The sequence below is a fragment of the Anser anser genome (assembly GCF_964211835.1).
Source record: "Anser anser genome assembly, chromosome: 3".
Lineage (NCBI taxonomy): Eukaryota > Metazoa > Chordata > Aves > Anseriformes > Anatidae > Anser > Anser anser.
The window spans coordinates 88,458,000-88,472,372 of NC_139722.1; the positions used below are offsets into that span (position 1 = coordinate 88,458,000).

The following is a 14,373-nucleotide window of genomic DNA, read 5'->3' on the forward strand; positions in this document are numbered from 1 at the left end:
GGAGTATTTTTAATATGAATACTTGAAAATTGACTTATTGTGAACAGGAATGAAAATAAAATTTCTTCTTGAACCTTTTTAAAAATCAAGGAGAAAAAGCCATGAGTAAAGTAAATTACATTTCATTATTTTCAATCCAAGGAAATTTTCAATTTGCTATCTTATCCATACATTTTATCTTCCAGTTACTAATCAATATATGTAAAGGTTTTTGAGGATGAAACTGTTTTTAGATTTGGTAAAGCTATATATGACAATTACCATACTTTATAAGAAGTTCAATGTTGGTAGTTGTTTACACAAGCACATGCTGTCTTAAACCATTCCCATCATCCTCCTTTACTTCTGTTTGTTGTTTTTTTCTTTTTTTTCTGAAGTCATGAAGATTACTCTCTTCATATAAGCAGGCAAATAGTTAAGAAAAGGCTGTTTTAGCTTTTTAATTTTTTCCCCGGGAAATTCAGTAGGAAAGAAAGTCATTAATGCATTGCATTTTCTGAGAGCAGGTTCACCTGACACCCAGTAGACGTCCGTAGGTGCATAAAAATCTGTGGGAAGGTGTCAGACGCTAGCTGTCATTGAGAGAGTTTTAAGTTTTTAGTGTGGAATATTGTGGGATAAATCAGCAGTGGTCTGAGTGATGTAGTTGCTGTGTCTGGCCAGGAACACTGCAGTGGCTCTAGAGGAGAGAATGGTCGCTGCCCTCGCTGTATATCAAGGTGTGTGCTTAGGCGAGGGTATAGAAGGAGCTGGGACACCACAACCTAACCTTTATGCTCCTACAGCACCACTGTTAAGACCAGGGTTATGGCAAAGCTGCTGTGCATTTGCATGAATACATGAGAGCAGAGTCACCAGCAAATGCTCTGGGATGGCACATGGCTTCCACTGCCACCTCAACAGATTCAAAGTAAAGCTTTCATTTCTTGTCAAGCTTTCAGGGAGAGGGACTACTAAAGAATAACAGCAAAGGGTAAGGCTGTCCGTGCAAAATGCCATTGCTTCTTTGTGGCCGATGGAGTCATGCCAGTTTATACCCATTGAGCAGGGTCAAATCATTCACATTATCGAGCAGCAACTCTAACAAAGTCAACATTTTATCAATTCATTAATTATAAATAACAGCACCTACTGTGAGAGTTTGTGTTAGAGCCATGCCAGGTGCTATGTGGAAAAGCTCCTTGCATAACCTTTTTTTCTATTTCACTAACAGACTTTTCACCAGAAGAACTTTGTTGCTCTATTTTCCTTGAAAACTGAAAATTAGTATTTAGTTTGTCTTTAGAAACCTTTATTTACATATGCATAGTCTTATAGTAGTGCTACAGAGCTCCTTAAAATCTTTCCACTGTGTAGACGAGTTTTGATCAAATCACTCTACAAATGTGCTGTCAGTTTGTACTTGAGCACAAAACATTATGAATGGTATGACAACATTCATACCAAATAGATTGGCATTGCAATACAATTTTTAAAACGAAACCTTTTAAGTCCATATACACAAAAAAAGGAGAGGGATTAAAAAAATCTACTATTTTTGAACCAGATTTCTTTTCCAGCTGTCTGAACAAGTTGATTCCGATGCAATTTGCACAGCTGGGCAGGCTGGCAGGTGGTAGGAAACATTTTGGGTAGGTGACCTTTTACCACAGTCTGAAATGAAATGATAGTCCATCTGGAAGGGATTTTTCTGCACAAAGTTTTTAAAGACTATTCTCACCTGTTTTTATGTTTCTTTTGAAAGTTTGAAGTTTGTAATCAATTTGAGGCTTGTTTCTGTTGGATCCCTCGATAGACTTGTGAAATTCAACGTAGAACATCAGGTCAGTAATTCTATGAGCTCATTTAGAAAACATGAACTTGGCAAAGAAGCATTAAAGATACACTATAATTAAGTTACACCAAGACATCAGAACATCAAAAATTGGACAAATTTATCAAGAGTAATATCCATATCAGGAACTGTGGAAAACTGCAGAACGAACATTCGTTAGTATTTGAATACATTTTAAGCTAGTGATTGCAGGTGGCAGTGCCCACATTAAATACAGAGTGCATGTGAATGGGGTCTCTGTACTGTAGACAATACAAGACAATATTTTTAAATACTAGACATACAAGAACATTTCATCAAGAAAGAGTTCTAAAGCAGAGATAGCAAGAGCAGCATCTGTGAATGCTTTCTGTAGAATAGCTGAATCATTTGGAAAGGAAGATGATTGTGTTTTTATGAATTATAGGAAGATCACCATCTATCTGCAGTTTATCCACTTCAGTAAATAATGCTATGAAACCTTAACTATTAGTAGGCAAAACTCCAAAACACAACTATCACAGAGTTGTGACCACTAAATGGATTTGATACATTCCAATGCCAGCTTTTCTCAGCAGTGATAAGGAATAAAGTTCTGAGCTGTTTTAAAAAAAAAAAAAAAAGCGTGTCATTTCTACTTAGATGTTATTTAAACTCTATTTACTTTGAAATTCATAATTACAGTTTGTGTGTATAAAGACTTAAATGCAAGCTATGTTAATAACATTTTCATTACAAAATTTAAACAGCACAGTTTTGCCACTAGGTATTCAAGATCACTCAGCTAGTTGGTCTGTGACCTGTAACTGGAATTTACTTAAGTACGAGGCTGGATTATGTGGCTGTTTCTGCAGGACAAATTGTTGTGTTTTTTTTCATATCACTGTATATACATGTATTCCAGTTCAGTAACTAAGTTATGCAGAGTTTAAAAACTTCTTGAGAATTGGAAAAACAAACACTTTTCCTTCTACAACACACCAATAATTATACAAAATTAAAGGACGTGGTTCATCTGAGTAGTGCAGGTAGTGTTAATATGAAAATGATAGAAATTCAAGTTAGAAAGCAGTAGAAAGCAGGACTCATAACTTTTTTTTCCCTCTTATCTATCTGTGTCTTTACAGGTTTTTCTTATTATTTTTTACATGCCCGTGACCTTTCAGTATTCAAATAATAAAATTTATCCATGTATAATTTTTGACTGAGTTCCAGATTCCTTCAAGTAAAGTTTGATGCAAACATTGAGTAAAATCATTGTCTAGTAAACGAAAAATGCATCATCACTGATTTTAAATATTGAAACTATGAATGTACTCACGTAAAGCCATATAATCACATTACTTAAATACATGTATAACTGTAAAGTTATACTCATAGATAGGCAGGAAAAGAACCAAATTTTGCATAATGATAACATATAAGCAGATAGCAATGTATTTTAATGGTAAGCAACCAAGTGACTAGGTCTTTCCTTGAAAATAAGAACTTTGAATTTGAAATCAAATTAGTATTATTTAAAATCAGTTGTCTTTTTCACTGATTTAAAATTTAAATGTTGTCTTCGCTAGGCAAAGCATTCCTGCCAAGTCTGCATTCATAAAGTGGCAAGAAAAAGCAGTATGATTTGTATGTCTTCAGGGAGGTATCTTACATTTTTTCCATGTAATAATAGATTAATTTTACTATAAATAAAAATGTATACTTAGGATTGGTAGAATGATATTGCGAGTTTTCCTTTCTTTCAGAATAAATCAGTCTCTTCTTCTAACTTGTTTCCAAGGACATAGTGCTTCATCAAAGCAAGTAGAATTTTTCCTTTGCTTAGTATTTGAGGACTGATCTAAAAACCCAAATTGTCAATAAGTAGAAATTTCAATAGTGGATTCTGAGTGTTACAGTATTTGCTTTATGTTAACTTCTAGGTATTTCATAATAATCTCTTTATATTCATTGTTTAGTCTGATGTTTTGAAAATACAGAGTTGGCAATATGTCCATTCCTCCCAACAACTCTACAGCAGTGTCAATATGCTTCTATTTAGGAATGTTTCAATGGTTTTTGTTTGTGAACTGTTAAGATTTGTGAAATTAATTTCCTCTCAGTAGTCACAAAAAATATGGAATTGAAACAATGGTGGTATTTCCTTCTGGAATCAGTTGGCACTCTATAGATTCCTTCAGTCCTATTTTGAGATTTCAGGACAAAAGAACAAACCTAGTTAGACTAATCAATTAAAGAAGCTGTCTAAAAGATGTCAAGTACATCAGAAGTCCTGCTTACTAAGTCTTCTGTATTAGTGAAATCCATAAATAAGATACTGCTGTGCTTATATGGGACACCTTCCTGCTCAAAGATTGGATGAGTTAAAGGTAGACTGCTGCAGGAAAAGACCTTGAGAGTATTTCAGCATTTTTGTGCTCTTTTTCTTATACCATTCTCCTTTTTCAATAGTCTACTCCCTCTGAAGTCAGAAAGTCACATAGTCTGGGAATTTCACTGAAAAATTCCTTTGCGGCAGAGCTGATCTTTTATAATTCATGTGGTTTCCATCATATTTCATCCAAATTTATAGGATATAAATTATCACTCTTTGTCACATGTGGCTACATCTGTAGAGGTGAAGTTGATCCAGGTGGTATCAAGATCAGATTGGGTACAGTAATGGAAGAGCTGAAGGATAAGATCAACACAATATTTGAAAAAAATCACAGCTGACGTGGCAACTTCAAGTCCACTGCACTGTGAATTTAAGTTGTACAGCACTGCATAGGGACAGGTAGCTAAACTTCTGGAGGAAAGTGAAGATAGTAATGTGAAAGATTCTTCAGGTTTCCAAAAGCTAACACCAGAATATCTGTTACATTTAATATATTCAATTTGTTATCATCATTGATTGTGTTGAATCAGGCAACAGCCTACAATGTAGTCAAATAAAGCTGTGAAGGGTTTATAAAAACTAAGATGAAAGGTTATATACATACATATATATATATATATATATATATTTGATAAAATGAACACTAATACCTGATTTCCAAGAAGCCGGCTGAAATGTCTGACTTTCACTTGAACCTTGCTTGCACAGCAGTGTAGGCATTTTTCCTAGCTTAGAGTTAGGGAGGAAAAGTCTTATGTAGGATTAATGTGCATAAACATTTTAAAGTAGGCCTATTTCAATGTGCTGCTGCTATTTTTTCTGAAAGATGAGACAGGATAGAGACAAATTAAGGGTTTGTGCTTTTTTACCTAGTTATTTATTTTAAGGATTTTCATTATCGGTGCAAACCTACATTGTAACTGTCTCCTGGCATAAAATCCTAGTTTGGCTGACTTGGTTACAGCTGGTATCCAGATGATTGTCAGACAGGGCCTATTCAAAGAGTAAGTGAATTATAAATACCACACCAGGTATGATTAAAGGCCTTAATCCCCTTGTGGGGGGTGTGAGGAGAATGATTCACTGGAACCCTAAAAGGGACAATGATACAGCTAGCCTAGTAACAGCAAACTTAATCAAACAGGTCTTTGCAGTCACTAATTATTACAGACTTGTGTTCCTATTAATACAATCCTTTTCCTTGCCCAGATCTGTGTTCTTTATTCCGTGAAGAATATTCTTGCTATTTAGGTGGTAAGCTTTTAAGGTCAGAGATGGTCTTTTTGTGCTCAATGGACCTTCAGGCACTTCCACAATACAAATAATAAATACTGTATTAAGTGTGTCAAGCAGTGTTCCATTCTATATGAAATGTACCACATCGATTAAAACATGTCTCTGTGAATATTCTTGCAAGTTGTGTTTGCATCATCTGCAACCCATGTATTGGGTGTAAGTGGCAAGGTTTTGGTGGTGAGGCTGTAGGGGTGGCCTCTCTGAGCAGAGCCCAGCAGCTGCCCTGTGTCAGATCAGAGGCAGAATCTCGGGAGATCTGAGGATCTGGGGGGAGCTGCCGCCCGTGGGGGACCCGTGCTGGAGCAGTTTGCTCCTGGGGGATGGACCCCATGGTACGGAGCCGTGTGGGAGCAGTGCTTGAAGAGCTGCTGCCTGTGGGCAGCCCCCGCAGGCTCAGTTCGGGAAGGATGGCATCCCGTGGGAGGGACCCCACGTGGAGCAGGGGAAGAGCATGAGGAGAAAGGCGGAACAGGGATAAGCATTAAGGATTGATATTAAAAATATATATATTTTTTTGGTTCTCACTGTTCTATTCTGTTATTAATTGTGAATAAATTTAATTAATTTTTCTCAAGTTGAGTCTGTTTTTCCCGTGACTGTAATCAGTGAGCGATCTCTTTTGTCCTTATTTCAACCCACGAGTTTTTTTTTCATTGTATTTTCTCTCCTTGTCCCACAGAGGACTGGCGTGAGAGAATGCCGTGGTGGGCACCTGATGACCAGCCAAGGCTAAGGGAGGGGGTGGTTGATAGCATATAGTCAAAGCATATTTGTTTTTTAATTCAGAGTACTTGGCAATTATATATAATGGAAAAACGATCATATTATTTTCTCAGCAATATTTTAAAAGGTAATAAATTTTCAGTATGGAAAAAAATGTTGCTCAGTGTGTTAGCTGGTAATAGTTCTCCTGCACGTGTTTGAAAATAGATCAGGTAACTTCTGAAGAAAGAAGAATATTCATGTGCATTTCAGTATCTGATTATTTGCAATTTTTCCACAGATATCAATGAATGTCAGTTACAGGGAGTATGCCCTAATGGTGAGTGTTTGAATACCATGGGCAGCTACAGATGTACCTGCAAAATGGGATTTGTGCCTGATCCTACCCTCTCAAGATGCATAGGTGAGTAATAGTGCCGATCAAAGATACTTAGTTCTAATTCATATGAGGATTCATATAACTGGCCACAACTTCCAAGCTGTCCCTGTCCTTTTTGCTACCCCTGCCTCTTCATGTCAGTTTATTTGCTTTATCTAGTCAGAGTGTTCATGTTTCTTTGCTGTTCCTGTCCCGGAAGCCTTGGACTCCACCAGTCGCCATCCAGGCTCCTTGCCATCTCTTCCTGTTTTTACTTGCTCAAAACCTTCAAGGCCCCATCCAGCCTCTTCGTACACTCTTGAGTTCTTCTCACCAGCGTGTAGTTCTCTTTCCCAAAATTCTTCTTTCCCCTCTCTGCTATATCCCAAGACCAAATCGCCTTTGTGACCTACCCTCCTCTCTTCCACTTCTGCAGCTTTATCCTGGGTAGTTTCCATTGTGGTTTTATAGAAGGACGAAAGGCACCTCCCTCAAATACCTCCTTTTTCCTTCCTCACTGGAAATTTTGAAATCCCTGCCATAAGAGCACCAGAACTTTTAGGGATGGAAGACTGCTACACAAAATGTTGATGTTAGCAAAACATCATTTTCCCAGGTCTAAGCTATGGGACAGTCTGTACAGTATTGCCTTAGATTTATGAAGTGTAGCAAAATCAGCTTGAACCAAAGAAAAGGATTGCAAAATACATTTCAAATGGTTTAAGTTCAGTGAAGTTTAAGTAAGAGAAAGAAATTCTTACAGTGTTAAGTGTCAAGGAAACTGATAGGTATTGCTCATGCCACTACTTATTGTCAATAAAATGAAATTTCTTCAAATGTAAACCTTGTGATATGACCAAAAGAACATAAATTTTATTAGATATCATTTTATCATTTTTGTCTTTTTCAAAAGGGATAGATATTTCATCTTATGTCTCAATAATCTGACATTTTCTTACAGTGGGATTTTATGTGGTAGAGAAAATAAGTAAATCTGAACAATTTCCAAGAGAAGAACCTCTGATTTCTTCATAGTGTAAGATAAATTCCTGTGTTCCTGTAGCAAGACAAAATGATATAATGAAATGGTTCCATTACCGTGGCACAATGCCTGCTTTTAACCAGTGTTTTAGTATGCAGTGCAAAATTATATATGGATAGTGTTCCCAATGGAGCACTGCACAGAGCTCTTGGTTAGCATTGTCTGGAGCTTGAAGAAGTGCATGCTATGAGATTTAACCGGAAGTTAGCACAGACAACATTAGGAAGGAAAAGTAAGACAGAAGAACAATGAAAAAATACTATGTTTTTACATATCTGTAAGTCATGGGGCATAAAAAAAAAAAAAAAAGATGAACAAGAAAAAACAATGTGTATGATTCAGCAGCTGTGTAGTTTAGACTTATACTGGAAAAATGCATGTGTGTGAGGGAAAAACCTTTTCCACTACAGTCTCGCCCTCTTGATTTTAACCAACTCTCCAGTGGCCTTTGTTGCCCCTCTGTCATGTTTTGTTTTTCCAGAGGTGCAGATATTTCTGAGAAACTACTTAAGAGCAGAGTAGCACTTGAGTTTACATATTTTGCACAAAAATCTCTTGAATATCCATGGAAGAATTATGACCCTGGTAAGACAGCACTGGAATTTCAGTGCTTGCACATAGTCTAAATTCAGCTGTTCTGGAATCAGGAAGATTGAGCATTTCATCCTTTTTGCATCCATTTCCAAGTATGCATATCTGTGTTATGCTATCAGCATCTTTCATGCAACTATGATCTTACAGCTGTTTCACTCTGTTTCAAATATTACTTTTTCCTTCTAAAGGTAGGTAGGTAATATCTGAATATTACCAGGTAGTTAAGTTAAGATTAGATATCCAGGTAATAAAATAAATAATATAATAATATACACCTTTCATTATTTTTTTGGTAAAATTATTCCATTGTTTATTATATTATAATATAATAAGTAATAATAAATATTTTATTCATCTCCAAAAGTTGTAATCTCTTGCACTTGGCTTAGGGGAAATGTAATCAAGCTTGGAATAAATATTTAAGAAACTTTATTTAGTTGCTTGTAGAACTGAAAAACTAAAGCCTATAAGTAAATGAATTGTTGTAAAGATGAAGGAAACACCCTTTAGGGCACCAGGGAGCTAGAGAAGAAGTACTATATAGTCATGCTGACAATTAACAGATTTCTATGCTTGTGTGTTTTTCCTGCTACATTTACTAAACATTCAGCCAAGGATGATCTTTGATGCATTTTTCTCCTGATTAAGAAGGATTAGAAATTCAGAAAGAATTAGGTGAAGGAAAAAGTTGTGAACAGCATGAATGCAAATATTTTCCTCTGTTAATCAGTTTTTACTTGGTTTGAGATCAACCACCTCTGCAAAAAGAAAAGGCCTAGAGAACAAGTGAATTTCTTTAAGTTTTTTTGCAAGAGTATAAGTAAAAAATACAACATTTCCTAAGCTCCTTACCTACCTCTAGATTTATAAAATAGTATAACCTGAAACCATAGGTGAATTCTTCCTTTTTTCACATAATAATGTTATTCTAGAGGTTAATGGCATTCAACTGCTGAGAAAGTTTTTCATCGTTTGAAGAATTAAGCACCGCTTAATTTAATCCAGAAAAAAGGAGCTGTTTTTCATTTTTCCTTTTGCACGTCATGTTGAAAATCAAATATTCTTTGTACTTTGAGGGTTAAGAGACTGTGATATCCAGGACTGTCAACTGTATGTGAATGTGGATGCATACATTAGAAAGCTGGATGGATGTTAGCTTCCCAATTACCACATACTAGTCATAGTTTATAGCCTTTGTCTCTTACCACAACTAAACTAAATGAAAAAAAAATTAATTATGTAATTGTCTCTTTTATAAAAGGTATAACGTCTGAGACTTAATTCTTTTGCAGACGTGTATATACATACATATATAGCTATAGCAGAATTTTCCAGAGGCTCTGTAGGTTGTCGCCACTGTATATTGCCAGTTACTGACCTTAATCGTGAGCAGTTGTACTTGTGTGCAGGTGAGGAAGCTGATTCTGGTTCTTTGTTGTGGCAGCATAGCAACTGGTGGTTTGGATTTTTTTTTTCCTTTTTTTCTTTAAAATACATTTTGGTCTAGGATGGCTTGGAATCTAGGAGTGTTTGATGCCAAATAAAAATGTATTTTATAGTGTGATTATGGCTTGAGATAGGTGTTTGAAATAAAGCTTTTGTAGAGGACAATATTAATGCATTTAACTGGTGTTGGAAATCCCGTGGTGATTCTCTGTTTTGCTTTTCATGTGACCAGCACCATCCTCTCTTCTACTTTCATTTCAGCTGATAGTCCTATGGTTGCTGAAGAGAAAGGACCCTGCTACCGGTTTGTTAGTGCAGGAAAACAATGCATGCATCCTCTTTCTGTTCAGCTCAGCAAGCAGCTTTGCTGTTGCAGTGTTGGCAAAGCCTGGGGCCCACACTGTGAGAAGTGTCCCCTCCCAGGAACAGGTAAGAACTGCCCATTAAAAGTATAAGCTCATGCCCACCCCATGTTTGTTACACATGCTTTAAAAAAATATCCAATAATTGATTGAAAAATAAACCAGAAGTGTTCATCAGTAAATTATGACAGTTCTACTGTCATGATTACTATGTGATAATAGAATAATAAAATGTATACTGTCTTTGTTCACAAAGATTCATAATTTTAAAAAGTGATTAGATCAGTATTATATTTTGTCCAAATATCTGGTCAAATTAATCTTTTTTTAAAAGCATGATTGATCATTGCTTATTGTAATACATATGATGTCTAGCTTGTTCAGTATTTTAACACAGGTACTTGTAATGTGATCCCCTCTTACTGGAGTTGCTGCTGCAGATGTCATTCATAATACAAATTATGTATTTTTGTGGAGTATTGTATAAAAATTCAGATTTTCAAAAGTAACTAGTTGCTTTGGGAAATCCACAGCTAATATAAGCAGCATGATGAGAGTAGTGGATGTCTTACTTTTTAAAGCTGGGCATACAGAAATGGAAGTAACCAAAGTTTTTGAGCATTTCAATTGATATTTAAAGCCATTATATCCTGTGTGACTGCTAGGTTGCTAGCTCACTGATTAGGATTTTAAAATTCTAGTTCACTTTCAGGTAAATAATATTTCCATGGCTTTTTAATGCAGCAAGAACATATTCTCATCAGATGACTAGCAATTTAAATGCAGATGCTTTATGTCTATGAGAATATTGTGTGAAACTTTATGCCCAACTCCATATATACATTCTGAAGCTGAGAATATATCTTTTTTGCCAAGATGACTGCTCTCTTGTTATAAAAAAAAAAAACAAACCGCTAAATATTATGTGCAATTGATTGTTTTAGTTACTTTTCTTAATGAAAAGACTTAAGAGACAATCTGGGAGTAGAAAATTCTGATGAGCTATGTGGGAAAAACTTTTCCCATTTCATGGCAAATTTCATGATTTAAAAACATGTTCCTTTCTATAACAGGTTAAATTCATAATGATCTTTCAGAGTTTTCAATGAAAAATGTGTGAAAGTGGGATATTCCAGAATGGGGTAATGTATTTACTGCAGCATCCCATGTTAATTTAAGTCATTGGATTAAAGAGTCAACATCTCTCTCTCTGATAGCTTTTAAAGTAGTATGAAGTAGATCAGCTCTGAAAGACTAAGAAATGTCAGATATACATGCAGCTGTTGAGAACACTTACGTGAGCTATCTTAGAACAAGGCTCACATATCTATTCTGCATTTGAGAGAATATGACCCAAGTGAAGATTTCCTACATCCTGGGTATGCATCTGAAGGGACCAGATTTCTTACCCTCAATTAGGTGTTTTTGTGGCAAGTTTTGATATTAGCATTTTCCATTAAAAACTGTTTTGTTGATATGAATCCAATCAATCAATTTCACCCTTCATCTTCTCTATTACTAAGGCGCCATCTGAACACACTCCAAGAAGTGTAGTATCTATAGTAGAAAATCTCTCATGTATAATTCAATGACTTCATTTGTGGGGTATCTGTAGCAAGTATTTTGTGGTTTTAGTTTAGACGCCAATTTATTTTAGAACATTGATGTGTTTTCATAGCAGAATTTGGTGAACCTACCAATGTCCCACTCTGCACATCTCTTAAGAAGCTATAAGATATCACATTAGGCACTTGTGAGAGTAGATCTATGGTATTTCATCCTGACATAGCTTTACCTAGAGCAATGAGGACAATGAAGCCCTGCCCCCTCAAGACTTCTGAAGGCCCCCTGTCCATGACAGGAGTATAGCTATTGTCTTTGATGGGAACAAAGGCTGATCTGTGTTTCTTTTTCATTCTTGTCTTCCACTAGGACTGCAAAGACTGATGCTCATGTAGAGCAGCTACAGAGATCAGAGCAGGTGCTGCTGCCTGACTTTCATTACCTTTTAATGTAGCAGCCTTCTAAATGAGATTTTCTTGTACAAATGAGATTATTTCCTTTCTCTTCCAGTGTTGATTTGTTTTTTTATGATCGCCATCTTGTTTTTATCAAGCTCATTAAGGTCTTTGGAAGTAGAATTTGCATCAGGGCTGGTATGAGACCTCTGGTGTAGTCAAATGGGATCCTGTTGAATGAATGTTGTTTCTGATTGATATTATTCTGTTCCTCTAGTGCAGGAGTGGTGAGACTTTCTTCTTTGGTTTCTGAAAAAAGGAAATGATAGAAATAGTAATTTTCGTTCCTTCCGCAATGTAAATGATGATGACAATTTGCATATTTAAATTTGTTCTCAGAAAGGATATAATGTTTGAAGAGGATTAATAAAAAAAAATTGATCTTGATAGATCATAATGATAGAGTAAACGTAACTGAACAAAGATGTTAAACTTCAGGGAAACCTTCAGGCAGAACATGCTTTTGAGAGAATGTTCAGTTATATAGTATGCGATGCATAGTTTGTCTAAATATCTTTTATAAAAATGTGTATACAATAGCAGATGAAATTTATTAGTGGTTTTCATTATATTTTCCACTATGTCAACATATTGCACTTTTAGACTCCTAAAAGGAATATTTTCCCATCCCAAATCTAGCTGCTTTTAAGGAAATCTGCCCTGGTGGAATGGGTTATACGGTTTCTGGCCCTCACAGAAACAAGCTATATCATCACCCTGCAGTTAGAGTACAGCCACCTGTCATTGGCAAGACCCCGATTACTCAACCTGTTGCTAAAGGTACTTCTCCTCCACCTCTCCCAGCAAAGGAAGAGCCAGTGGAGGCACTGACCTTCTCACAGAAAAGTGAGCCTGAGATGGCTGTGCAAGAAGGTGAGAGTGGGAAAATTTAGTCTTTCTATATTTCTGTGCATGTGTCTTCGATGGTATGTTTCTTTGCACAGTAGCTGTGTACAACACAAAGAGGAGTCACTTCCCACAGAAGAGCAGTCCATGTCCCAGAGTGTATTGTGTTACATGCTTTATTTCTGAAGTTTTATGTATAGCTCCCAGCAGATGCAGAGAACACCATGGAGAGAGAGAAAATGCTTTAGCCTGATTAATTTTTATGATAAGAAATAGTAAATATTTTTATGAAGATGTTTCTGAAATATAACAAAGGGTCCAACTCAGGCTTTGATTTACTAGTATTTGGGGTGGTAGGGATGAAGGGGTTATCAGCATCTTCCTTCTACGCACTCCTGTAGATTAGCACCACCTGATGTGGGCGTCCTTCACTAGCTTGTGGTCTGGTTTCATCCCTGCAGCTGTGCACTCCCTCACCTGGACCATGCCAGATCAGCCCCCCTATGCTGGGCTGTTTAATAATCAGTTGATTCCTCTCCAGTATTTCTCCAAGGCTTCATGTGGTTTTCTACAACCCCCTCAAAGAACTTTTAGCAGCTGCAGTTGTCCTGAGTTTTAAACAAATGCAGAAACAAAGACATGCCGAAAGCAGCGCTACTGTAAATGCATTGCCAGCAAACTTGGCATGATCTAACTGTAGGCAAGCAGATATATGTTATATATGTTCCTGAAGAACCTTGTGATGATACTGAGTGCATAGTAAGCTGTTTCCAGGTAGCGCCTATGACACACGTCTGGCTGTTATTAGAAAGAGTTTCAGTCAGTTGACTTTGCAGAATTCTGTGCGATGTGGGTTACTTTCTTGTTAAAATTAATACTCTAGTTTTGCTTTCAAAACAAAAATGGAGCTAAACTGAAGCCGGCGAGAAAATAACCCATTCAAATATACCTACAGTCAATGCAGGTTTATATTATCTCACATAAACCTCTGGGTTTTTCTGTGTTACAAAGTGGTATGTCATTTACTAAAATATCAGTTGAGTAATTAGAAGGGTTGCCACGTTCTGGTAAATCTTAGAACGCAGAGAAACTGAAGAAAAAAAGTTTTAGTTTAAAAAACCCAAACACCTACCTTTACAAATGCTTGCTCTAAGTCAGTAATGATGCTTATAAATGTTTGAATTTTATATTCCATTTTTGGATATGTTAGAATTTTGTATTTTTAAAATTTTATTAGATCTAATCAGCCCCCCTGCTAATACTAAAGAAACTGAAGTGAGAAAGTGAGAAGAGAGAGGTTTTTCCATTTCTCTTCTGTGAAAAAAGTTGATTTTGAAAAGAAAGACATTCCTACAAGATTTTACAGAAATATATAGATTTCCATCCGTAAAAGACAAACTTAAAAAATGCAATCTGCGGTGGAAAATGAAAACCTGTATGAAATTTCTACCCCTCCTTCCTGGGGGAAAAAAAATAATAATTTTTGTGGGAAAAA

General features: G+C 36.1%; 1 protein-coding gene across 12 annotated transcripts in view; it reads left to right on the plus strand.

The window, feature by feature from the left end:
* Nucleotides 1-14,373, plus strand: part of LTBP1 (latent transforming growth factor beta binding protein 1) — a 203,685-nt gene that overhangs the window by 117,248 nt on the left and 72,064 nt on the right. For 5 of the 12 annotated variants that reach the window (XM_083829061.1, XM_083829066.1, XM_083829065.1 and 2 more), the window contains 3 exons: nucleotides 6,493-6,615; nucleotides 9,914-10,081; nucleotides 12,672-12,905. In XM_083829061.1, coding sequence (XP_083685187.1) covers nucleotides 6,493-6,615; nucleotides 9,914-10,081; nucleotides 12,672-12,905 — 525 coding nt within the window. The remainder of the gene's footprint in view (nucleotides 1-6,492; nucleotides 6,616-9,913; nucleotides 10,082-12,671; nucleotides 12,906-14,373) is intronic. The other 7 variants (XM_083829068.1, XM_083829069.1, XM_083829072.1 and 4 more) reach the window with 2 other exon arrangements.